We start from the raw sequence: 25,968 nt of genomic DNA, 5'->3' as shown, positions 1-25,968 counted from the left end.
TAAAAAGCGCGGCCACCGCGGGGTGTCACAGCTCCTTTCAACTGACCGTCCCGATGGCCCCGAAACCCGCTCAGGTCCCCGTGTGGAGCCAGCCTCTTGTGCCTGTCCCTCTTTCCCAAAATCCAACCCTTGGCCTTCAAAAGGACATGTCACAGAAACGCGATCCAAATCAAACAGGAAATCCGAGCATTTCGTCTCTTTTCATCATCATCTACTTTCCAGGACGCTCCGCGGGTTCACGGGCACCTCTTGCAGCCCCAGCCTCATTCCAAATGAGAGGCCCCACCTGGGAGCCAGTTAAACCGTGGAGCTACGGGACAGCCTCAAATATAAGAAAAATTACTACCTGCTCAATTAAATTATTTACCCAGAAAACGGTTTTTAGAAACTTGGCCCTGCAGAGAAAGGAGCTCCTGATGGGGAAGGCAGGGGTTAGAAGTGCTGCTGTGCACTGGCTTTATTTTCTTCTTCATCAGGACTTGTCTTCAACTGTCCTTCTCCCTCCTTCCTCTTGTCCCATTTTTATTAGATTTGGGGCTGGGGGGCTGGTGTCTGGATGGGGTTTCAGGCAGAGCCGAGGCAGGAAGTTTCCAGGAAGGCCAAGTAGATAAAGACCATGTCCAGAGGTTAAAGGCACCCTCCGCTACTTCTTCAAAGCACTTCTGCTTTGATCCTCACCAGAGTCAGGGCTTCCCAGTTATGTGAACTTCTCATTTATTTGGAAATATTTTAAACAATTGCGACTTGTAACTGAGCTCCCCAGGCACCAGGGAAGTTCTGGAAGCAGAATCCCGAGATCTCACTTCAAAGGAGGAAGCGATTGCTCAATCCCAGCTGCATCAGTGCCATTTCAACTCACTTCTGCCCTGACCCGCTTTTACAGAAGCTGCCAGCAATATTTTCAAACATTGCAAATGTTAAAGAGCTACATCAAAAAGGAATAAAATGCTAAAGATTTGACTTTCATTCTGGGACAGAAGAAAAAGGGAAAGCAAAAGGGAAAGCAGCAATGAAAGAGAGTGTGGAAAGTGGCTGACGCTTACAGAGCTGAGAAGAACAGAGAAAATGCGAGAACCAGGCCCCAAGGTTTACGTGCTTTAGACACAGAGCTGATTATGTGCAATAAAACGCCCTTCAATGTCTGGGATTATAACTATTCTCTTCTAGTCAATGGCTTCTTTTTTAAACAAACTGGGAAAGTTAGGGAGCTGATTTTCATTTAACTGAAAGGTGTCACGTCAATCTGAGACGATTTCATTTATAAATTCAGAGAAGCACCTTCACAATAGATATTGGTTGACAGGAATTTTCAAAATACGTCTCTGTGAGAGAAGAATAAACAAATGTCAGATTCCTCGACGGCAGCAGGCCGGACAGCGTTCCTCGTCTCTCCACAGGGACGCTGGCGCTGAACTTACTACCATGCTTCTAAGTGTCGGGTGTGACTCGACCGCGGAGCTGCTTACAGGTGGCTCCTAGTGGCACCACCTGGTTCAAGAGCCCCCGAGACCCTGTGGGAAGGTGAAACACAGCATCCGGCTGCACCTGGACACAGGTACGTGGTTGCTGAATTCCGACCAGGTGAGGAGAGAGGCAGGTGAGACGCGGATTCCAGACTCAACAGCCCTGCTCGTCCTCGGGCAAAGGACACGGGGAGTAACTGTAACTGTGCGACAGAGCCACACTTGACCAGTGCCCAGATCACACAGCAGAAGCTGTGTTTGCAAACGCAACAATATACACCTTGTTAGTTGGCTTGGAGGCAACTTCTAGTAAGCACGCAAACGCAGACAGGTTTACTTACAGGCAATCCTTCCAGACCATCTCTGCCAGGTAAGCCTCTGTCGCCCTTGGCCCCTGGCTGTCCTGGGAAACCTTTCAGAAGACAAGGGAGATGCAGCATGTTACTGCCGAGACATGTCCTCAAAACCCCAAACCTTTCGTTTTCGAGATTCGAGAGCACAGAGATCTTTACACAAGTGGACGGGGTCTGAGGACTCTCCACAGAGTAATACCAGAAATGCTCACAGTGGGCTCCAGAAGGGAAGCAGTGACCCCAAATCCGGACAAGCACCACTGAAGCAGCCAGTGACAAGAGCCCCCCGACCCCGCGCCCAGGGACCGCTGCCACCAGAAACAGCTCTACTCCGGTTGAGGGAACGAAGCTTGTGGAGCTGAGGGAACCGTATGTTGTTGACCTTCTACTGGGAAATTGTTACGGCGCCAAATCTTAGGTCAGCTTGATGATTTTCCACCAAGTGGACAGATCCTGAAGTCTGATTTAAAATGCTCATTATTAGGCTTTGATTTGAATGGAGAAACTGAGGTCTCTCGTGGCACGAGATGTGTTTCACTGTGAAGTCTCCAACCCATGGAAGCAAATTCCGGCCTGGTCCCGTTCATGTCAGGCTCTTACCTATTTCTCCTGGGGGGCCCTGCGGCCCTGGAGGCCCACGCAGTCCCGATGTGTCACAGATGAGGCAGCTCTCGCCTTTCTGACCTACAAAGGGAACACAGGGGTGCACACGCACATGTGAACAGGCCCGGGCTCTGCTCCCGTGTGGCACTCTGGCAGAGCCCAGTGCCGGGAACAGACGCGGGACCCCTGCCGACAGCCCGAGTCCCTGAAGTGCGGGCATGGCAGAACAGGAGCCCACCCTTGGGATGGGGACAGTCCAAGTCGGCTGGCAGCCAGATGAGTGCTGGGCCCCACAGCATTCACTCGTGGGGAGACGCACCGCCGACCACAGGCTGGGCGGGCTGGCAGGGCCACAGCAGGAAGACGGAGGTCTCCACACAGAGGAGCTGCTGACCCCGTGTCATAACATGGGACAGCCCAGCTCAGGAAGGACTAAGCAGCTGGTAACTAGAGAGTGTCACTGACACGGAGGCTCACCGGCACTTCTGGATGACTTCTGAGATCACGCCCACTGGGGCCTCCGAAATCTAAAATTCTAAGGTGTTAGCTGCACCTGTTTTCATGCAGCATTTGTGTTGTAGACTTTGGAAGAGGAAGAATTCTTTGCAATCCAAAGCCAGCCATGGTGCACAACAGGGTGGGTTTTGGGGGCAGCCTCCTGGTCACTCTACTCTCTATTAAGAGACACATCAATGTTGGACTGTCCAAGGGGTAGGACACGCTCAGACAGGACTGCAGCCGCTGTGAGAACCCACTATGGGCATGACAGTGAAGAGAGGACCATGTGTCCTGGGCTGGGGTTACAGCAAATGTGGGAGATCAGTAACGATAATGCTGAGAGTGAGGCGGGAGGGGGCCAGTCCCAGGGAGCTCATCTGCTCACACCGACTGTGAGAACAGGGCTTGGACGGGTGGAGAGTGTTCCAGGCACACATCTGTGACTCGGCTCGAAAGACCTTCGCTCTTTGAGAAGGGCCCGCTCAAACTCTGAGATGAAAGCTCACACTAAAATATCAGTCTGAGGGTTTAATCTGCTGGCCGTGTAGACAGTAAAGAGCAATAACGTGTCAGGGCCACGCTACGGCCCCATGTTGCCTCCCAGGTGGCATACGCTCTCTCTTTCCCCCCCCCCCCGGAAGCCCAACGACAGGACACCTGGCAGAGTTCATGTAAGGAGCCACACCCTAGGAACGGACTTGGCCAAGAGTTCCAGATACAGGAAGGACGCACTCACACCCACCCACATGCAGAAAAATATCCCATTCCCAAGCACAGTCATCATTTTTTAAAATGATGCATCTCTTACCTTTTTCTCCAACCTCTCCCGTCAGCCCTGGCTGCCCCGGGATTCCGGGGGGACCCTGATCCCCTGGCGGTCCAGGCTGGCATTCCACAATTCCATCTGAAATGGATTTTTAAAAGTTACAGGACCATTCCCACCACCCAAAGCTAGGATTTGCATCCTTGCTTATTCAACGTCTACTGTAAGACCAAAACGCTTTTAGGCTATTTTTAAGTGCTAGAAACCCAGCTTTAGCTTGCTTCAAAACAGTCCTAGAATATTAACTTGAAAACAAGACTCACACAGCACCCACGCGGCCACTCGCCACCACAAGCTGTCACTGACAAAACATCTATTTGACGACCCTAAGGCACGTTTCAGCTCAGCAGTCCTGTCCCGTATCTCACTCCCTTCCTACCTCGTGAAGCACACACCATCGTCCTTATTTTACACACGAAAAAACTAGGTCGGGGACCCCTGCGTGGCTCAGTCGGTTGGGTGTCTGCCTTCAGCTCAGGTCGTGATCTCAGTGTCCTGGGATCAAGCCCCGCATCGGGCTCACTGCTCCGAGGAGAGTCTGCTTCTCCCTCTCCCTCCACCCCTCCCCCTTGCTCGTGCACACACTCACTCTCTCTCAAATGAATAAATAAAAAATCTTTAAAAAAAGAAAAAAGAAAATTCATGCTGAGCCCTTCCCAGCGAAGCTTCAAACCTAGAATCCACTGTCCCCCCCATGAGAACTCCCTTTCTTAACGATGTGTCTGAATTCTAGCAGATAAACTGTCTGGGACTTGCCGCGCATGGACCCCCTTCCATCAGCCCCACAGAAGACTAGGGTTTCAGGCGCTCACGGGCCACACGCTGCTAGTGACACAGCAGGACCTGCCTTGAAAACCTGAACATATTCCCACTGGAATGAGCTTGTCTGAAATTGTCTTACATTTTGCCCTGCTATCACTTTAGAGTCACAGGACCCCCATAACTGAATCAAGAGTTTAATGTTCTGTGCTCAGAACAGACGTGAGACCCATCCTCGCAACGGTCACCACACAGACTATCCTCTGCAGTCCCTTCCTTCTGTGTGTGTGTGTGTGTGTGTGTGTGTGTGTCTTAGAGGAGCAAGAATGTGTTCTGTTTTCTGGAAGAACCACAGGACTCAACTGCCTTGTCTTTTCCATTTAATGCCAGGAGACTCAGACCTGCTTAACATGGCTTTTATTCCTTTAACCAGCTTTACTGTTTTATTTTTACTATTGCTTTCTGCAGCATGACTAATTTTGCAAAGATACCTCAGTGGGATATGAATGACTCACCAATCCTCAGACACCCAGTCTTCTGTATCACTCAAACTCTGAGCACCCTCCCCATATCCCGTTAGCTCTGGCCCGACACCTGTTCTACGCGAGACACCACGTGCCATGGTCCCCGAGAGCACTTACTTGTGTGGCCCGGCTGTCCAGGGGGCCCAGGAGGCCCAGGGGGGCCAGGGAGCCCATCCCTTCCACTTGGTCCTGGCAAAGATGTGCCTGGAAACCCTTGGTCACCTTTCTCGCCTCTTTCACCAGGGAAGCCAGGAGCACCAGCCTGCCCTGGTACTGGAAAGCCTGAAACCAGAACAAAATCTCATGAACATAACCACAGTGCAAGGTCAATGTCCACAGCGCAGACTAACTTTCTTAACTCTGTTCAAGGTAAAATGACTAGTGACCGTCCCTGGAAGGGGAACAGCTCTACAGAAGTAAAAACAAACTGAACTGTCAGGCTTCTTACCCTATAAATGTTGGCAGTCAAACGCCTCCTACGAGTTAACATTAAGGAAAAGGGACTCACTACCCCAGAAATCTGTGCATTTCTTTTGGTGCAAATAGTATTCCCACTGCATGAATGAAAAGGCCACTGAGGGTCGATTTCATTTCCACTTAGAGAATAGGGAATAAAAATGTCACCAACCAAAGAAAAGTGGACATGAGGTCCAGGGGACGGCAACTGGGCTGGCAATCATAATGGAACAGCCAAGAAGTAAACTTAAGGACAAAGAAGATGTTCTGGGAGGAGCGTGAAGTTAGGTCTGAACACGGAAGGCCGAATTGGGGGATAAGACGGCAGGGCCCCCATGCCAGGCGGGTGTGGAGAAGAGCGCCCACTAATGCCGGCAGGAGCACCAGCCTCGGGCTGCCCCTGGGGAGCCGCCTCTGCTCCAGGCCCCGGCCACCAGCAGCAGGACCGTGTCTGCAGCCGTGAACAAAGAGCAGAGCACAGAGGACAAGGGAGCAGCCAGGAAGACGACGGATCCCAGAGTCTGAGCTGCAGGCACGGGTGAAGAAGTGCTACGCCAGTAACCCTCACACACACTGGTCAGCACGGACTGAAGGCGGCCCCTGGGCTTGGGCTGAAGACCCCGCAAGGGGAGGGAAAGAAGTATCCAGCTCGGCCCCAGGAGGGGACCCCACGGCTCCCAGAGCACGGCGCTTGCTGGGCCGGCAGCCGGGCTTTGAGCCAGGAGAGCAGATAAGGTAAGGCCAGAGCAGTTCACAGACACTGGTAAACACTGAAAGTGAAGGGGCGATCTGGCAGATAAAAGACGTTAGAAGTCAACGCCGCAGACGCCGAGGGGAGACATGGAGTGATGTGTCCACCAGGATGGCTGGAAGGTCAGCATTTTCATGACCGCAGAGAAGAAAGTGGACGAAAACAGAGAAGGGTGATTTTAAAGCGAGAGCCACAAGCTTTAGCAGGAAGGCAGGCAGCGAGGTGCCCGCGCCGCAGCTGGAGCACGTCCTCAACGCGGGACCGGCTCGGGGTTAGTGTGTTCCAGCAAAAAGGAAAGAGCTCTGGGAGAAATTACAGCTGAAGAGCTGTCGGAAAGGGAAAGGGAAATAATAAAAAGAATAAAACACAAAAATAAATAAAAAACATACAAAAGCAAGAACATAAGGATTGTGGGCACTCAACTGTGGTGTGGATTCTAGGGCACGTGCGGGTTTCCCTCATAGCCTTTCTGATCCGCTCCAGGGACGGGGGAGCACGTGTACAGACACACAGACGTTTGCGCACACGCACAAAGGTGTGTGCACACAGACATTTGCACATGTGCACACACAGGAATCCCACCGCTAAGCAGCAGGCATGACATAATCACACACTAAGTACAAGCGAGCCACATGCACTCCCACGGAGAAGCGAGATCAGAGGCGATAAGATCAGTTATCGGGTTTCGGCTGAGTCTGGTTCCAAGGGAGAAACAAAGGCTCCCTGGAGACAAGGAGTGTGGGTACTGACAGTGAGGGGCCTGCAGGACACTGGGGACCTGCTTCCTTGGGCGGGGGGCAAGGAGGCTGGGGGGCAGGTCTGAGCCAGAGAGAGAAGGTAGGACTAGAGGAGACAAATGAGAACCCCCAGGAACACACACAACCCCATGGCCACCTGTGACTTCCAAAGTAAACAACGACAGCTGTGAACACACCTTGCTGTCATTACTAGAAAAACATGCGACAGAACTGGCAGCCGTTTCTTGAGGAAAGCTAATGTACGTGACACTCAGGATGCGAGCCACACAGATGCTGTAGGACTATTCCTACGAGCCACATAGATGCTGTAGGACTATTCCTACGAGCCACATAGATGCTGTAGGACTATTCCTACGAGCCACATAGATGCTGTAGGACTATTCCAACACAACCCACCAAGAGCACTCAGGATGCAAGCCACATAGATGCTGTAGGACTATTCCTACGAGCCACATAGATGCTGTAGGACTATTCCAACACAACCCACCAAGGGTGCTTACCTGGAGGGCCTGGCTGGCCTTGTAATCCTGGGAAACCTTAAAAGAGAGGGGAGAGTCAGACAAACCGAGCCTGTGTGTCTGTCCCCATGAGGCCCTGGTCAGCAGGGTGAGGGAAGGGCACAGGTGGAAATGTAGCACCCCGGCCCTACAGAGCTCTATGGAGTCAGGCTCCAGGAGCCCCAGTGCCAAGACAGAAGACAGACCTGAGTCTGAGACAGGCCTTAGTCACCACACGGTCCTGCCAGGCCTGTCGGTGTTACCAAACCATGAGAGTGCAGGTTGAAAACGGAAGGAAGGTGAAGGATAAGAGGACAGAAGGAAGGAGGGAGGAGGAGTGGGGAGGGAGGGAGGAGTGGGGAGGGAGGGAGGAGTGGGGAGGGAGAAGGAGGGAAAACGGAATGTACCTTTGGGGCCTGGCTCTCCTCTCAACCCTGGGGTGCCCGGGTACCCCCGCTCTCCTTTTTCTCCAGAGGGTCCTGGGCCGATCGCCTGAATTATAGAAGAGATCATGGTGGTGCAGGGGAGCGGCTGGGCTGTACATTACAGCAGATGAAGAGACTAACATATCTCCAAATCATCTCAAGCAAGGCGAGAGTAAAGAAATAGTAGTGGGGGGGGGGCGGGTCGTGAGAACTCGGAAAACAGACACCCCCCCCCCCCCCCCACACACACACACAGAGCCCTCTGCTGGCGGTCCTGCCTCCTCCTTTCATGACTGGCCTCCCAGCAGCTTTACCCATGAAGTAAAGTGAGAAAAGTACTAACTCTGAGGTTTGGGTTTAGAACTTCTAACTGTCCACACGAGTCATAAAATGAACAGTCTACTTTAAGGAGGACCATCACAACACCCTCACACTTCCCCAGGCAATAAGTAACAGGAACGTGCAAATTTTTCACCGGAAGAGGTTTTCTGTTGTGTTGGGTTTGTTTTTTTTTTTAAATGGTCCAAAGTGGGGACTTCCTCAAGGACATAAGGATACAGGCCAAAAACACACTACAAAGGGGTGAATTAGGTCAGCACAACTCTCAATCACAGAAATTTAAGGAAAATGGCAAAATCAAATATTGCAGATTGCCCTTAAAATATAGTTCCTTTGTAGCAATTACATTAACAGATGTCACTAAAATCTGCTGATGCGGTTACGTTAAAACAGGCCGCTCGACCGTGGCTGTGAGATCACAGATACGGAAAGGGGGTCCTGAGTCTGCAGGGAAGGAGGGCCTGGGCTTCACCGCAGTCATCCCAGTCCTGGAAGTGCACCCCAAGAAGAAACCATTCACTGCTGCGCACACACAGCGCAGTCGCGAACCACCAAGCCCACACCGTCAGCAGCCACGCTGGCACCGCAGCCGGCGAAACACGGGTAACATTTTCACTGTGCCGAAGGAGACTCAGGACAAAATGGGCCAACCAGAGCCAGCACCCCTCTCTGACAGGACACTGAAAGGGTCGCTCCAAAATAACTTGCAAACATGAAGAAGGTTCAGGTTTTAAAAGGAAAAAAAAAAAAAAAAACCCACTGCAGACACTGATTGCCCACATGTAAACATATGCACGGGGCAAGAAGTAAAATGCTATTTGCAGACATAAAAACTGTTTTGCTAGGGAGAGTCAGATTAGGGGTGATCAGTTTCTTTTAACATTTTCCTTAATGGACCACTTGAAAAAAAAAAGTTTCAAAATGTTTTGCTCCTATCGTTATCCATGGGCAAATCTTTTCATTGTCACTGGCCAAGGAAATGCAGAAATTATCGAAATATAATAAAAAGTAAGTACCAAACGCCACACAATACAGAACATAAATTTATGATTTTAAATAACATGCATCCTCTTCATACACAAACGTCATTCTCGGGATGCCGTGGGGCACGTGGCCCCAGCCCCGGACAGACTACCAAACAGCACTTTTACTCACAATTCCAGGTGGGCCTGGAGGACCTGCTTCACCTTTGTCTCCCTACAAAAGAAGAAATACTTGTATTTTTTGCTTAGACAGATTGTCTTGTAGGAGGCATGGCTCAACTTTTTATCCTGGAAAAATAAAGATTGTGACCACTTACACTAAAATTATTCTCCTCTCCTAAGTAGCCCTCACTACCTATTACACCAAAAATGAATGCACGTCCCCCTGCTTTGTGTAAGCATGACGCACGGAAAGAAAGATTTCTGCAAATTGTAACGGGGAGTCTAATTGTTCACATGACAAAGCAGCTCACGATGTTTGCTGTGTTTGCACGCTCCCTTGGGCAATGCGAACAGAATCATTCCTAAGTTGAATTAGTATCTGGTAGATTTTCAATAAAATGAAAATAAATGGAATGAAAGCTTTTGATTTCTAAATATATTTTCTTAAAGAAATCATTTTACTAGAGGTTTTTATGTTAGGTTGTCTAAACCTGCACTGGAAATCATAATAAAAGGATATTTATGGTTTTGTCTTTCCCCTTAAAATCCAGCACTACCTGAAAACATTGGGTGGATAAAGTCTAATCACTTTGAGGCTTAATTTCATTCGTAGTGGAAGAAAAACCCAAAGGCATTAATCCTGGTATGTCTGTTTTATATAAGCCATCATAACAATACCTTTAAAAGTCCTAAGATCTGCACATAATTCCATGAATGCACTTTTTACCCTTTAAACCAAAGCAATAAACTTAGCAGTAAACCAGCATTAGATGTTTTGATTTTTCTGATTTGAATATGAGACTTTAGAAATTTCTATGGGACTTAAAGAGTATCTTAGCTCATACAGCCTAAACATATTTACCTTTTAAAATCTACGAGATTTGACTTTCTCAAAGAAGTTACAGTATCAGTAAAGGCTCTTTCCCTTCGTCCCTGGCCTTCACGAACAAGCTCTGAGGTCCGCTCCCTGGTTTATGAGTCACTGCTGGAGATGCTATTCCAAAGCTATTTACGTTAGCAAAGATTTATGTTACCTCATGATTAAAAGAGAAAAAGTACCAATGAGTTTTTTCTGCCTATCACGTTGACAAATATTTTGTGAACTTTGATAACAAGCAGTTGCTCCAAAAAAGGGCACCCGGACAGAATGATGGTCTTTTCCAGGGACAATTTGGCAGCATATGGTGAAAATCTCAAAAAAAAAAAAAAAAATCCTAAACTTTGACCCCATCGTAGGAATCCATGACATGGAAATGATCGGACAAACGAACACAAATTTGTACTTGTAAACGCGTGGGTGTGCCCCACACCCGCAGCACGAGGCATGGACACAGGACATCCCATGCGGCTGCGTGCAGACGCTCAAATGCATCCACACCATGTCATTACGTGGGGAAGCAGGACGCACCCACAATCCCCGCTGTCTTAGAGGGGTGCGCACTCACACAGGACAGTTGTGCATCCTGACAGTTCTGAGTCGGTAACGGGAAAATTAGACAAGCCAGCTTCTCTTCACTCTATCTGCATTTGTTATTGTTTTGTAACCAAATAAAAGTCATCTACTACAAAAGAGACATAAAAACTTGAGTGAGCGGAACATTTTATGTGCCTCTTTTTTAAAAATGGCACGCATAAATAAAACCACACAATTCAGTCATGTGTTGCTCACAGGGACATCAGTAATTTTTACTATTTGAGTCCACAGTGCTTCAGGAAACTGAACAGCAGACTGAAGGGAAGGCTTCCGTAGAGTCACTGCTTACCTTGAAACCTTCGCGGCCTGGCAGTCCCGGGTACCCCGCGTCACCTGGAAAGCCCTGCAGTGGGACACGGAGAGCACCCCTCGTAAGCTACAGCCAAGGCAACAGTTTGCTCTTAAAAATTAAAGAAAACTACTTACCGGACTCCCTTTCTCTCCTTTTTCGCCATCTTTTCCAGGTTTTCCCTATACAGTAAAGACGGAGACATCAGTATTTCATGAAAGCAACAGTAAACACTCCCCACACCCAGGCCGGGAACCTCTGCGTGGGCTGACAATACCACAGGAATGAGAAAGGCAGTCTACACAGAACAACTACGAAAACGGAAGAGCGGAAGAGGACTTTCCAACGTGTAAACGGAGCCTGATGAGCTCCAAATCTCCTAAAAAGCGTTCCATTTGGCCGCACCATGAACAGCAGAGAAGTTTCCCGAATGGCAATGGTCGGGCAGATGACATGCAGAGGATTTGTTTTAAGGGAGGTTTCCCGAATCACTGCAGGGTGGGAGCCAGAAACCAGCGGGTGGGGCTCCTGTCACCAGACTTCACGGGGTGGGAGCCATCAGAGCATCTCAGCTCTTGGCCGCTCAGGAAGCAGCAGAGAAGGGCACCACGTGCTCTATGCATGGGATGCAGGCTCTCAGTGAGGAGCCAGCAGGCAGGGGGGCTCTTCAGACAGACCCCAGCCCCAACCTCCCCGGGAGGACTTTCAGATAGAGGCGGCCTCCTCATTCCTGCTCGCAAGAGCTTCAGGAAAGCCCTTCGGGGAGGACAGGGAAAAACCGACGAGCCCTACCCGCCTCTTCCACTCATGTTTCTGTAAACGTGGGGCTCCAGGAAAGGAAGGAACGTGATTTTATGGCAAGGAGCCAAAGGACTTTGGAGGCACTTACTCGGGGCCCTGGTTTTCCGGGCTCCCCTTTCTCTCCGAGCCCCGGCATTCCCTTGAAAGAACAAAAAGTGATTCATTAGGATATTTAAGTAAAACATTAAATTATGTAAATATTACATTGAAGATGAATAAGCTTGCAACTTAAATCCAATACTTTATGAACGTACACATAAGAAGTGATAAAAAAGAATTTAGTACTTACCTGAAATCCAGGTTCACCTTTTTGACCCTAGAATTTTTTTTAAAAGACCAAGAGAGTGAGCCGTCAGTACTAATGGCTATATTGACTTTTATATACTACACTGACCATGTAAAAGGAAAAAAATTCATTTTCCTGATATATTAACAGGGAAATCCTCTTTGGTCCCCAATACTCACATCTCAACACTGACAAGGTTGTAGATCTAAGACAGGCAGTTAATTATGCTCGGTCTGTGGCAGCTGTGACCCCCCACCCCCAACCGGCCTCCCTGCCGCTGCCCCAGCCTTGCCCCAACCTGGTGCATCTAAGAAGCCCTCACTTGGGGGGGGTCAACCCTGCTCCAACCCAGTTCCAGCTGCCTCTGCTTTCAAGATGCTTGTATTTTGTGGGATGGGTAGTCTATAAACCCGTTTTGTAGATCACTAGTGAATGCAACAGTTTCTCTATATCCCTTCAATTTGTCCAAAATTAGAAAGCCAGCCTTCATCGGACAAAATCCATCTCATACCTTCTCTCCTTTAGTGGCAAAGTCTCCTTTCTCTTGAACTTGAGCTTGTCCTGGCACTCCGGGAGGCCCACTGACGCCTTGGTCACCCTGTCGATCCAAACAATGGGAATGAATTAGGCATAAAAATAAGTATACAAAGAAGAAAATGCAGAGGCAGGAAAAAGCAAAACGTCTATTTTCTTTAAAATGTAAATTATACTCTATTCTAATCTATCCCTGTCTCAGGAGAAAGTTGAGTTTCAGCAGGAAGGACACGAAGCCAGGAGACTTTCCCCCCTCAGAGTCAGGAAAGCCACTACGTCAAGTAAGAACAGCAGAACTCCACATCTACTAGACACAGCTCTAGTGTGGCCACACGCATCCACGTGTGGACCTTGCCTATGTTTATGCAGTTTATGTGTCCAGAGCAGGACACATGCACTGTCCTATCACATCTGGACAGAGGAAAGGGGCACAAACTGCCCAATAGAGCCTGGGAAGAAAGGAGGTCTCTTTAGGTACCCCAAAAGGAAGAGAACCGTTAAGAATTTTCTTGCTCAGACGTCCTAACTGCCGGGTGCAACTGGAAGTACAGAATCCCAGCAACAGCACCATGAGTGAGATCCAAACAGTTCAATGACATAATTTGCAGGGTCATCTTACAGTGAGGTTTATGGAAAGACTGGACCAAATTGGGAGTGGAACACAGAGGCCAAGAGTCAGTCCAGACCTGCCCAGGCCTCCGCTGCACCTGACGCCTGCCGGTGGAGGTCTCTACACCACCGGCGCGGACACCGATGGAGAACGTGGGCCCTGGGGCAGGGGCGGCCACAATCCCCAGAATCCCCACTGGGCTCGGGCCCGTTTCACTGGTCTGATCCAGGGAAACTAGTGGGGAGATCAGCAGAGGAGCAGGGAACCACCGCTGGCCTCCCTTCTCCCCTGCTCCAGTCTGTCTCTCCCTGCCTCTGTGGCTCACTTCCTCTCCATGTAGGTACGACGGCCTTCCATTTTTGCCAGGTTTAGTAGAGTTATGCTACTAACAGCCAACTAACTCTTTTATAATAAAGTCTAGGTCTGGCTTTATCACTGCCTGAGAACATTCTGATTGTACTCGATGTACAGAGAAAGAGAATTAATGGCCTCATTGTATTCTCTGCTGGTCAGATCGCAGGTAGAAAATGTCAGTGAATTCTAGCTGTCTAATTTAGGGAAAACACTAACAAAGAACATACAGAAAAGGGTAATTGTGGTTGTACGGGTCCAAGAGGGGGTCCAGAGGCTGAAATTCCATTATACTTAGAACTGTGTTTTTAAACATGAAAATACTCCAAAGCCGTGTGTACTCACCTTGTCGCCTTTCGGCCCTTGAAAACTTAAGCCCATTTGCCCCTGTTGATGAAAAATTAGGCTTTCATTATTAGAGTTGTCTACTTTACTCAAAATCATCTAATAAATATTACATAAAATATCATATAAAATGTAATAATAGGGTAGAGTTAAGGAAAGAGCTTCTTCCAACAATCATAATAAAATTTTCAACAAAGTTGTGATCACACTACATTCAATGTCTATTAATGAGATGAATGGATGGGGATGGATGGATGGATAGATGGACGGATGGATGGGATGAACGGATAGATGGATGATGAATGGGGATGGATGGATGGATGGATGGATGGATGGATGGATGGATGGATGGGGATAGATGGATGAGGATGTATGACAGATGGATAGACAGATGCATGGATAGATGGACAGGTGGGTGGACAGATGTTAAACAGAGATAGAAAAAAATATATAATTTTCCAAAACTGTTTAAAGAGACTTTAAAGAGTAAGTTATGGTGATTTCATGGTAGTCTTATACAAATGCCAAAGAAAGTCAAATGAAAAATATCTTTACCTTTTCGCCTGGAGGGCCAGGAGGGCCTGGAGGACCCTGTAAGAGAAAGCAGTTTAATTGAACATCGTTCACAACCCTGGCAAGCTTTACATGCTCCTTTTTACTGGACTTATCTTAAGGTTCCCATGATTAATGTTATAATATATTTGTTAAATATTTAAATTTTATTCCCGTGCTTTGGATCTATAAAATTTGGAAAGTAACTAGGATTTAGTCCAGGACAATAATTAACAGGATGAAACGCCTCAAAATCTTAGGCACTGCCCTGTGAAATCCACTGATCCAAGAACGTGCCAGGGACACAGATGCTGAATGCGATTTGCAGCCAAACTCTCTGAGAGCCCTAGTTACCAGTTTGGAAATGGCGTTCGTCCACTTCGGATATAACTGTTTATCAAAAATGTTGAATGATTTCTTCAAGTGCATAGGCTATAGTGAAGTAAAAACCTTCCTGTGTTTGCAACAAAATTTCAGAGTGTTTTTCAATAATAAAAAAAAAACCAACTAGTCATTCATTTTTCACAAAAATGAGTCCATTTATTTATAAGAATATAAAAGAGATTACATCTGCAAGAAAGGACAGAAGAACTGATGGATCTGAGAGGAAGGAAGGGAAGGAGGGAGAGGAAAGGAGGCCTGAAAATCTCTCAAGGACCGTCAGGCCGGCGAGCATGAGATGCCACAGTCTGGGTACAGTATTCTTTGCCAGTCAACAGGGCACTTGACAAACGGGTAAGTTTCGTTAATATTAACTCTCTTGTGCTCTCAAAATGTGCGAGAGGGAGCGGATGGGCCCTCCTCCTCCTGGGAATTACTGGCTGTGCAGGAGGCCAGTGAGAGAGGGGAGCGTCCGGGATGGGGGTGGGGAGGAATCTCCGAGGGGGTTATGTTCTGGTGCTCAGTCCTTATCACAAATACAGCACAGCTTCCCGCTGCTGACTGGTCTACGTCCACAGCCCAACAGAGCCAGGCCCTCTGGGGAGGACTGTTTCTACATGTCCATCTCCATGCACAGCCGGCCTTGTCCATCTCTGAACTTGGCCTCCTTGGGCCACAGTATCGCTGGCAGCCGCCCAGTGCCTCCAGTAATGAATGTGTTATCTGTGTGGGATGTCTTGGCATGCACCGCTGTCACTAGCCTTCTCCCCAGGGCTCTGCGGTATGTGCACCGTAAGTGCCCGTCAAACACTCTCCCAAGAAAGAAGCTCGTTCTCCCAATCCAAATGAAGAGAGAGCACAACTATGTAAACTCATTACACTGGATTTACTTTCATGCCTCAATCAGTTGTTCTTTCAATGAGTGACTCCGAGAGGCATCCCCCCAACACTTACCGGTGGTCCGGCAAATCCTGGAGGGCCAACAGGACCTTGCAGGCCCGGCAGTCCTGGCGAGCCCTGTAAATTATTGAAAGAGCAAGAATTAGAAGGGAACTAGGAGAGACTCTCCGTGCATATAGTTATCTAGCAAATGCTTACTGGTGTTCCTGGGGGTCCAGGAAATCCTCTTTCACCTTTCAACAGGGTCCCAGGCACATGGCCAATGATTTCACCTGGATCCCCCTAGGGGATGAAAAAAGAAAAGAAAAAAAGTCACAAACACTGATATTTCTATAAAGAAACTGAGAACCCGTTGAATAGGAGGCGTGCATTACTGATAATGGAATCTGGGACTTAGGCTCTGTCAGCACCTGGAATATACACACTGGCCACCTCCCGTTCACCACTAGGACCTTACTGCCCAGCATCAAGGGCTGCAGGCTCAACTCAGCGGGACTGGACGTGGAGGTGCTGGTGAAAGGAGCACAGCACTTGCACGTGGCCATCCCACACACACAGACAGGGTGCGGATCAGGGCCACAGGCTCCGAGTGTTCTCAGGCAATAAAGATTATCTTTCACAGAAAGACCCAGGATGAGCAATTTTATAAAAGCAGGCTGTGGTGGTAAATTTTCTGTGTCTACTTGGCCAGGCCACAATACCCAGATATTTGGTTAAGCCCCAGTCTGGCTGTCGCTGTGAAGGTATTTTTAAGATAAGATAAACATTTAGGGGGAGACTGGGTGGCTCAGTTGTTAAGCGTCTGCCTTCGGCTCAGGGCGTGGTCCCGGCGTTATGGGATCAAGCCCCGCATCAGGCCCCTCCACTGGGAGCCTGCTTCTTCCTCTCCCACTCCCCCTGCTTGTGTTCCCTCTCTCGCTGGCTGTCTCTCTGTCAAATAAATAATAAATAAAATCTTAAAAAAAAAAAAGATAAACATTTAAATTGGTAGCCTCTCAGTAGAGTAGATTATTCTCCACTATGTGGGTGGGCCTTGTCCAATCAGTTGAAGGCCTCAAGAGGTGAAACAAAAACAAAAACAAAAACAAAACCTGACCTCCCTCAAGGAAGAGAGAATTTTGCCCCCAGACAGCCTTTGAACTGGGGCCCTGGCTCTTCCTTGGGTCTCCAGCCCGCCACCCTGCTCTATAGATTTTGGAGTTGCCAGGCCCCACAATCATGTGATTCCTTAGAATAAATCTATCGAGACATATGCCTATGTCTGTACACACACATGTACATACACACCCACACACCCTACTGGTCCTGGTTCTCCACAGAGCCCTGACTAAAATACGGGACGATCACGAGGATGCTGTTTCTCAGGTGTTCTTACATCCAAGGACACTTGAACACGCGACCTCACTCAGATAGGTGGTTGCCTCTAGTGTGTCTGTTGAGAAACTGAAAGTCCTTTTGCAGGACTGCTCTGAACACCCAGACGCCCCCGCCCTCCGAACTGCTGTGTGGCACGGGGCGTGCACTCTGAGTCAGGTCAGCGAGAGCCGTGGAGCCCCGCAACACCGGTGCCCATCCACCAGGGAAAGACTAGTGGGCGGAGTTCTCTGCTCCCCCAGGCCCAGGGAAGAACGCCGGAGGGGCCAGGCAGGGCCGAGCACCTGCATGGATCCACCCCTCACCGGCTCATGGTGCAAGCACGGATGGAGGACCTGCTCCCACTGGGCTGGGAGCGGGGCCCCATCACTCCAGGTGCCATGGCAGGAGGGGCTCCCAACTTCCCTTCCTCACCACGGGCAGAGGGTCCTGGGTCCCACCCTGACACAAAAGGACAGTCGAGCTGAGAAAGGCCATGGATTTCCTCTGAATAAGGAGGGGTGGTGGCAGGACACCCAGGATCTAACCTAAAGGAACTGGGGTTTCCCTGCAGGAATTACAGAATTTACAATAGACAGCGACTCTAGACTACAGGCACCACGACAAGACGGCTGCACTTAAGTGAAACCATACAGATTAAACTTGGTCACAGGTCGAGTGCTCTGTCCCATGGCTCAGGAAAAGGGCATCTATGCACTGTCTATGCAGAGAACTAATCTGGACTGGACTCACATCTATGACTCACCATCACACCCTGCTTCCTATTTCTGCTTATTTCCTATTCAGAAATTGCCCCCAGTGTCTCAGTTTACACCTAAAACTGAAGTTTGTGCCTATGACTTAGATACTCGTGTAACAGAGTTTAGACGAGCATGTTAACAGGCCATCAATCAACCAAGGTGACCTGAAGTAAATGTGTTTGTCTGGCACCTGCTTTACTCCTGCAACAAACCCAGCAACGTGTTAAGTACGTACCTTCATTCCTGGTAATCCTGGCGGTCCCTGGAAAAGACAAGGTTGGCATGAGTTTTGTTTCTCTCAAACTATCATTAGCGCTAAGATACAAGTCCAAGAAAAGGAGAGGAAAGGAAATGGAACAAGAAGAGAAGAATTACAACCAGAGAAGGAAATTCTAAAGGAAACAGCGCTATACTCACAGGATTTCCGGCGAATCCAGGTAAACCCGGGGGCCCCAGAGGCCCTGGCTCGCCCTGAGAGGACAGCAGAGAGTCAGTCGGGTGCAAGGCATGCGGGACATCAGTGCAGACGCCCTCAGCAGTTACTCTGTCCTCCCCTTCAGAGATACTTCAGGTGCTGGTTAAAATCATAGCCTGAAAATTATCTGTTACCAGCTTTACTGCTCAGTGCTACTTCATGACGGAAAAAATCCACTTGAGAATATAATTAATAGGGACGAGGATTAATAACAGCATTTTCTTATCTGCTTTAGTAACAGATGATAGGTGAGAAATTTCGTGTTTAAAGCCATTGCAGGATAAGAGTCCACAAAAAAGGAAGGCACGATTACATTTTTCCTGAATATTAAATATGGGGAAACTGTATCTCCTCATCAAATAAAGAGCGCTCTGAGGCAAGTAACCTTCCAACTGGGGCAAGTAAAGCTGTGTTCTCAGGACAGCACTGTCCGGCTTCTCAACACGGGAAGTGGGGTAGCCAGAGCACGAGGGAGGGGTCTTTGTCCCAGATTTACCTTTGTTCCATTGCATCCGGGGATTCCTGGAGGACCGGGGGGACCGTCTTGGCCAGGAATACCCTGCAATCAATAAAGTGAAAAGGTTGCCAAACCAGGATCACCCGATGGTGCTATCACCCCCACCAAACGTCTCGCCAAGGAAGTATGTGCGTTTTATATACATACAGGCAGTCCTGGGTTTCCAGGGTAACCCGATGCTCCTGGGGGTCCCTGTAAGGATAGAAATGAGAGAATGCACTGAGAGCTGGGACCCTCACCCTCATCTCCTCCCACGGCACCCACCCAGCTAAGGGCGCCATAACCTAGCTGCCGTGCCCACAGCACCCACAGCCAGCACACAGGGCATTCTGCAGGGCAGGCAGCCGAGGACCCCGCCCATGGAGGGGGCAAGTCTACATCCAAAGCTGACTCTGGTCACTTCTAAAATCACGGCTGCACCCTCACAAAATAACTCTGTCCTCACTTCATACTTTCCAATTTCTAGGTAAAATATATTTCTATTACATGTATAAATACTATATACATTGTATACATGTAAATACATATGTTACATATTCATATAAATATATATATAATTTACGTTAAAATCTCAAATTGTTGGGGAGAAGAGCTTGTAAGAGAAATCATCTCACTGGGGGAAGAAAACCAAGTCACCCCTTCTGGATCCTCTCCCCCCGCCTGCAGACAGCTCCGGGGCCATTTCCCCTGCTCCTGCCCAAGGGCTCAGGGGAGCCAACAACGTTCCCCCCAACTGGGTAACAACAGCAGAAGGAAATGTTGACAGTGTCTTTCTGTTTCTCTACTTTCAAAACGTGCTTTCCAAGGTCTTCATCTATGCATTTCCCAGGAATGGAAGTACAACACAGAAGCAGAGGGTAAAGAAGAGCAAGGGGATGGGGTGCCTGGGTGGCACAGCGGTTAAGCGTCTGCCTTCGGCTCAGGGCGTGATCCCGGCGTTATGGGATCGAGCCCCACATCAGGCTCTTCTGCTATGAGTCTGCTTCTTCCTCTCCCACTCCCCCTGCTTGTGTTCCCTCTCTCGCTGGCTGTCTCTATCTCTGTCAAATAAATAAATAAAACCTTAAAAAAAAAAAAAAGAAGAAGAGCAAGGGGAGCTCTCAAAATTTTATCGCTTTTCACAATAAAGGAAGCCCTTCTCTTCACCTATCATCTCCCCTCCCCCAAATTAAAACGTGTCCATGAGAACCCGCAAGCAAGAACAAATGGGAGCGGCATGGGTGAGAGAAGCCACCACAAGGATGGGGCTGGAGCCATGGCCAGCGCTCACATCCGCCCTCAGCGGGCCACGCATGGTCGCAGTTCCAGGCAGGGAGGCAGGGGACGGGACGGGCAAAGAGAAGAGACAGAGGGGGACGCCCGTCAGGACTGCTGGGAGGCAGGAAGGGGTAGAGAGCCCTCTCTGGGAGGCATCCCTGGATCACGTCTCACCGCAGCATCACAGACTTAAGTCACACTTATACTCACTCTTGTCCCCTTCGTTCCAGGCAGCCCGGGTTCTCCAGTGTCACCCTGGAACCAAACAGAAACGCCACCATGACGAGAATGCGGATCACCTTAAACCCACTCCCTCCTCCCCCTGATGACACAGTCAAGCTTACCTTTTGTCCTGGTGGCCCGTGGGGCCCCTCAGGTCCTTGCATCCCGGGAAACCCGATGACACCTTGCAACCCTGGGAGGCCTCTCTCGCCCTGTGAAGGAGCAGCGGCAGGTCAGACCGAAGGCACGTTGGAAGAAACGGGGGAAATGAATCGGTACTCACCCTTCCACGTGCCACCCAGCACCGCGCAAGTCTATGTGGGCACCTGAAAGCCCACGCGGCAAACTAACTCCTATTTCTGGAGGCTTTTCTCTTCTGCATTTCAAGCTCTCTGAGGACAGGAATCTTCCTACACAACACCTGGCATAATGCTTTCCATGTACTATATGCTAAATGCTAAATAATTCATTGGGTAAATAAAATAACAAAGAGTTGGGTTTTTTTCACTGAATTGATTCCATGCTCATTCAACTGGTGGGATCGTATTACCAGCAGGCACAGCGCTAAGACTCTGAAAGCAGACCGTCAGTCACGTTCTTCCTTCAGATTCCTAGGAGCTGTGTAGACAGAGCTCACAGCGTGAGCTTCAGCGCGAGATGCAGAGACTTCTCCGTGCAATCCGCAATCTGATGATGGGCTTTCAAAAGTGTCCTTAAAACATGCTTTTTGCAAAGGTATGATCCAAATTTAATTATTGTTTCTGCCCTTGTGGAGCAAAAAAAAAAATAAGAAACATTATCTTTAAAATACTATTATTCAGGTGGCTGTACACCTGAATACACACACGTAGCTATAACACACTCAAAAAGGAGAAAGGACAGTCTGGAAGGCTGGGGTTCTGAGCCCCAGCTGGCCCTTGAGGGGCGAAAGTAAAATAAGTACGTGAGGAGAAGAGAGGAGTCAATGAGGCCAAGTGGTGGAGAGCAGACGGCTACAAGGTCGACCGAGGCCACATAAGCACAAGAAATTCAGCAAAAATACAACCAGCACAGAGCATGGAAGGAAGTGGTGTCCACGCCTGACCCTGGAAACAGCATTTCTCCCAGAGGCATCAGCGAGCCCGTGACCTGGTGACACGATATTTAAGGAAGACTGCCATAGTTAGACTGCCAACAGAAGATCACCCACCATCGCGATACAAAATCAAGAAAACCCACTTTCTTTACAGCCTGTGGACTTTCATGCAACCTTATGATGTAAGGGGGCAGATGAACCAGCCATCCCCAGCTGACTTTGAAAAGCAGAAGAAGGTCCTCTGATGACGTAGCACCCAGTACTTTCTCAGTTACGTTAGCTCAAAGTAAAAATAAACCAACATCACATAACAGCCACATGTACCCCCAGAAAAGCAGGTCACCACGGGTCACCGAGGAGCACTGCTCATGGCACAGATGGAGGGAGACAGGGCAAGGCCTCTAGAACCCGCCCTTCTTTCTGAAGCGCTCAGCCAGCCCTGGCACGTGCTGGCAAATTCACTGCCTGTTGCATTTTTAAAAATGCAGAATGTGGTTCTGCGTGTGGGACTCCAACCACTGCGTTTGCACGGACTGCAGGATTCACTGGAGGTGTAAGTCAAATGTGCAGAAACAGCGTGTGAATAAATGTGGAGATTATTGCAAACTCCAGGGGGTATAATAAAATAGTAAAGTGGACTAAAGAAAAGTAAGCCCTGCAGCTTGGCACACCCCTCTGGACAGCAGCATGCAGAGAACTGAGCCAGAAGAGCAGGGGCTGACATCCCAGAGCCCGCAGCACAGGATCTGACACAGAATGCCCGCTCCTTCTCCCAAAGGCCCGTGACAGCTGGGGAAGAAAAGCACCCTCAGACCAAGACTGGTTCAACTGGAAAGCTACTCACACATACTCATTCTTAACCTGAACTAGTAAGAGAGTGTGTTACAACTGCAGAGAACGCTGACCGCAGAGACACACCGCACTCCGCCATCGTGTCCGCCTCCTCCCTAATACTCGGATGTGGGAAAATTCTACCCGAAACAGAAGAGATCTGAACTGCAAACAGCTGGCTAGAAAAACAAAATGAACACTGAATTGTGTCTCCCCAAATAGCCTAACATGACACCGGAAGGAAATGCGAGAGGCACATCAATGTAAGAGTTTCCAGTGCAATTGGTGGCGTATTTTTAGTACTTAATTAGTATTTGGCTATATCACTATGAGACCCAGTGCAGATAAGACTTTATAATTCTCATTTTAACCGTGGAATGCATGGAGGCCGGGAGCCAGATTAGCTGATTTCTACAAGTTTCTCATTGAGTCAGCGCTAAAGCCAAAAATAGAAATGAGGTCAGCCTGCACCACAGTCCATGGTTTTTCTAGGTCACTAGAGCAAACTGGTTCCCAGCAAACTGTTAAACAATTCACCAACATTATCTTATCCCCTTTTATGTCCATTTCACAGATAGGGGCATCAGGATTCTGACGCTTAACTGACTCGTCACATGTCACCGGGTGACCCCTGCATGCCGCTGGGAACAGAACTCAGAAATCTGATTCCCAGTCCTTGCTTGCACACAAGAACACATTCTTTCCCAAATGTCACCGGAACGCTTAAGCAATCCATAGATCCCAAGAGTTTTGAAATTAAGTAGCTAAAAAGGAAGTCACTCCTCCACCAACATGGTTCTGGTTATCTCCCACATATTTAACTTTCCCACTCTTTTGTTCAGACAAAAGTGCACATGAACAATCTAATATCCCATGCCCTGTCCGAGGTGATTACGGGCACCAGAGCAGAGCCAGCAGACAGGATAAAGGTTCAAACAGCTACACGGTTAGCTGGCAAACAGCGTAGACTGCATGCAGGCCGCATTACTCCTCTGAGCCAGTAGCAGATCTCCACCGCCATGGCAGGAAGAGCAGAGCTGGTTGTGCTGGTCGTGTGGAAGCCAGACTACACAGCTGCAACAGCGAGACCGCAATGGGGGCCTCCCACGTGCTGGAGCTCAAGGCAGGATGCGCACAGTCCGAACCCCCGAGGAATAGGCCCCCGAGTCATCTAGTTCCCATGACGTGTTAAAGGCAAGGTCCAAAAGGACACGGCGGCCACATAATCGTGCCAGGCACAAATGGAACCCACCACCAGTGTTCATCAGTCATGAACATTTCAATGGAGGAAAGAAAAGAGAAGTTGGTAAAATATTACACAAGAGTTTTGATGCAATTGCATTTCACAGTTCTATTCTTCAACATCAGTGCAATGTATTATACTAATTTTTAAAAAAAGTTTATGTACCCGCAACAGTGAAGTGATTACCACTGCATCCTCAAATGTTGGAATTCAGAATTTAAAGAGGAAAACCAAAATGCCATCATTATAAAGATGAAAGAATACAGCCATGGAGAATAATCTTGGCATCAAAATTAGCCAGTCTAAATTAGGCACGAAATAGAGTTTCATGGATGGAGTAACTTAAAAATTTTGCATAAAATATGTATTATCTAAAGCAAGGACATACTTTAAAAAAAAATCCAGAGAATATGGGAACAAAAGATTCTGTTATAATATCAATTATTTCCCTTCCTCTTAAAATGCTTATGGAAACAAGTTCATAATGGAAATCAAATGCTAAAACATTACCGCTTCCTGTCTAAGTCAGAAATCCAAATTCCAATGAAGCTCCCGGGATGGCTGAAATTGATGTGAAGCTTCCAACTTTGAAGGATAACGTAATTACCAACAACAAACACTGAAGTTAACAAAAAATACATCTAGAATAAGCAGTCATCAAGTCTTACTATCAGAGGCCTATTATGCCTGTTTCAATGGTCAGCATGGGATCACATTCTTTTAAATTTTAATTTTCCACATCTAAAATAATACGACCATAGGTCTTTACAATGGACAGAAGCACAAGCAGAAATGTTTCCCTGCCCCCGGCGGGCCGACTGTAGTGGGCAGAGCCATTTACATCTGCGTGTGCCTGGGTTCATCCATTACAAAGCAAAACAGACCCAACAAGCAATGTTAACTAGATTCTGTGGCTGGGTTTCTACCTCGTGGAAGTAAATACTTTGAAGGCAGGGATATAGTTTTATTCACTCAGTGTTTGGCACAATCTTTGAAATGGATAAAATTCGCGTGTGGATGTCAGTCCTGGAAACTGACAGCATGGTACAGTACGGTGACCGGGCAGCTGGGGCCCCCTCCCTGGTTTAGAGCCCCATGGGCACCATCAGAGCCCGGCAGACACATCGGCATGTGGCCGAAGCAGCTGCAGGGAGAGCAAGCCGTGGTCAGGACGTGACACTGGATCATCTGTTTCTGTCACTGGTGCCTAGAGATTTCAATTTCCAAGCAAAGCTGCAAAAGATTGAAGGAATGAAAGCATTTGCTTTTGGAGCCAGAGCTCACCAAGAATTCAGTGATGGGGAAATGATTTCAAATGATGGGTCACAGTCAGTCAATGGGTGATGTGGGGACTCGGCCAAAAATTCCACAAGAGCAATTCTTTGAGCCCAACAGCCATCAGACATCTGCAGGACCATTTCCTGAATGCCGACACTGCTGGGAAAGTGGTGGGAAGTGTCACGGGGTCCTGGAAAAACTGTGTGACAGGGCCCCGCTGGGAGCTCCATCCACACCGCAAAGCCTGACATCATGGCGGCACTGCTGGCAGGCCGCCGAGGAGAGGCGGGAGGGGGATATGCAGCTGGAGCCCTGAACACGCTTTCCTAAGAGGAGGACGTATATACTGATTCTCCTTTGTGCTATGAGACATGAACGTGGATTCCGAAAAGAATGTATATATGTTAATGTAAAGTATACCATGCTTCTTTGATACATTAAATATAACATGAACATTGTTTCACATAACCACTCTATCATTACTATTGTTTCTTGCATTGACTATTTTAATATTAAAGCAGGGAAGAGTGAAATAATCATGGTCAAAAAGCATGGCTATCTACTTTCTTCCCATGGCTATCTACTTTCTTCCCCAAACTCTGATTTTCTCTCTCAAGCCCTGGAGATGTTCAGCTTGAAAGCCAATATTCGGAATCTTATGTTGACGCTCTCCAGCAAATATGTGTTAAGAGCTTTAGCAATTATATACGGAGCGGGAGAAAAGATGAGTGTTTAAGAGATTGTTCCTAGAAATGAGGACATTCCCACCTTTACAAATCCAAGGGAAGAGAAGAATCAGAAAGGTGTTAAAAAGAAAAAAAAAATCCCCCAACCCATGACTTTCGAGCTCATGACCTGATGTGCTGTCAGATCCGCTCTCTTCTAAGGAGCACTCTGGACCCATCCTGCCTTGCTAACCCACCAGGGTTGGTCTGGGCAAGCAGACCCCACCCTACCTCTCACCACGTGAACACCGCCAGACTTGCTGTGACTTCTGGGGCAGCAGGTGGCCAAGTTTGCAGGGAGAATGGGGCCAACC

At 48.4% G+C, this 25,968-nt stretch overlaps 1 protein-coding gene across 1 annotated transcript in view; it reads right to left on the bottom strand.

Annotated features, from left to right (window-relative positions):
• The window catches only part of COL4A1 (collagen type IV alpha 1 chain), a 137,741-nt gene that overhangs the window by 33,539 nt on the left and 78,234 nt on the right, over positions 1 to 25,968 (bottom strand). The window contains exons 3-24 of the mRNA XM_045772974.2: positions 20,625 to 20,714; positions 20,491 to 20,535; positions 19,171 to 19,215; positions 19,003 to 19,065; positions 18,449 to 18,502; positions 18,267 to 18,293; positions 16,116 to 16,199; positions 15,972 to 16,034; positions 14,640 to 14,675; positions 14,085 to 14,126; positions 12,756 to 12,842; positions 12,248 to 12,274; positions 12,047 to 12,097; positions 11,295 to 11,339; positions 11,158 to 11,211; positions 9,405 to 9,446; positions 7,893 to 7,977; positions 7,489 to 7,524; positions 5,141 to 5,305; positions 3,726 to 3,821; positions 2,417 to 2,500; positions 1,805 to 1,875 (exon numbers count right to left, since the gene is read on the bottom strand). Coding sequence (XP_045628930.1) covers positions 1,805 to 1,875; positions 2,417 to 2,500; positions 3,726 to 3,821; positions 5,141 to 5,305; positions 7,489 to 7,524; positions 7,893 to 7,977; positions 9,405 to 9,446; positions 11,158 to 11,211; positions 11,295 to 11,339; positions 12,047 to 12,097; positions 12,248 to 12,274; positions 12,756 to 12,842; positions 14,085 to 14,126; positions 14,640 to 14,675; positions 15,972 to 16,034; positions 16,116 to 16,199; positions 18,267 to 18,293; positions 18,449 to 18,502; positions 19,003 to 19,065; positions 19,171 to 19,215; positions 20,491 to 20,535; positions 20,625 to 20,714 — 1,392 coding nt within the window. The remainder of the gene's footprint in view (positions 1 to 1,804; positions 1,876 to 2,416; positions 2,501 to 3,725; positions 3,822 to 5,140; positions 5,306 to 7,488; positions 7,525 to 7,892; positions 7,978 to 9,404; positions 9,447 to 11,157; positions 11,212 to 11,294; positions 11,340 to 12,046; positions 12,098 to 12,247; positions 12,275 to 12,755; positions 12,843 to 14,084; positions 14,127 to 14,639; positions 14,676 to 15,971; positions 16,035 to 16,115; positions 16,200 to 18,266; positions 18,294 to 18,448; positions 18,503 to 19,002; positions 19,066 to 19,170; positions 19,216 to 20,490; positions 20,536 to 20,624; positions 20,715 to 25,968) is intronic.

Source organism: Ursus americanus, chromosome 10 (assembly GCF_024610735.1).
Source record: "Ursus americanus isolate L20-20 chromosome 10, mUrsAme1.1.p, whole genome shotgun sequence".
NCBI classification, from domain to species: Eukaryota; Metazoa; Chordata; class Mammalia; order Carnivora; family Ursidae; genus Ursus; species Ursus americanus.
This window is presented reverse-complemented; position numbering and strand designations above follow the sequence as displayed.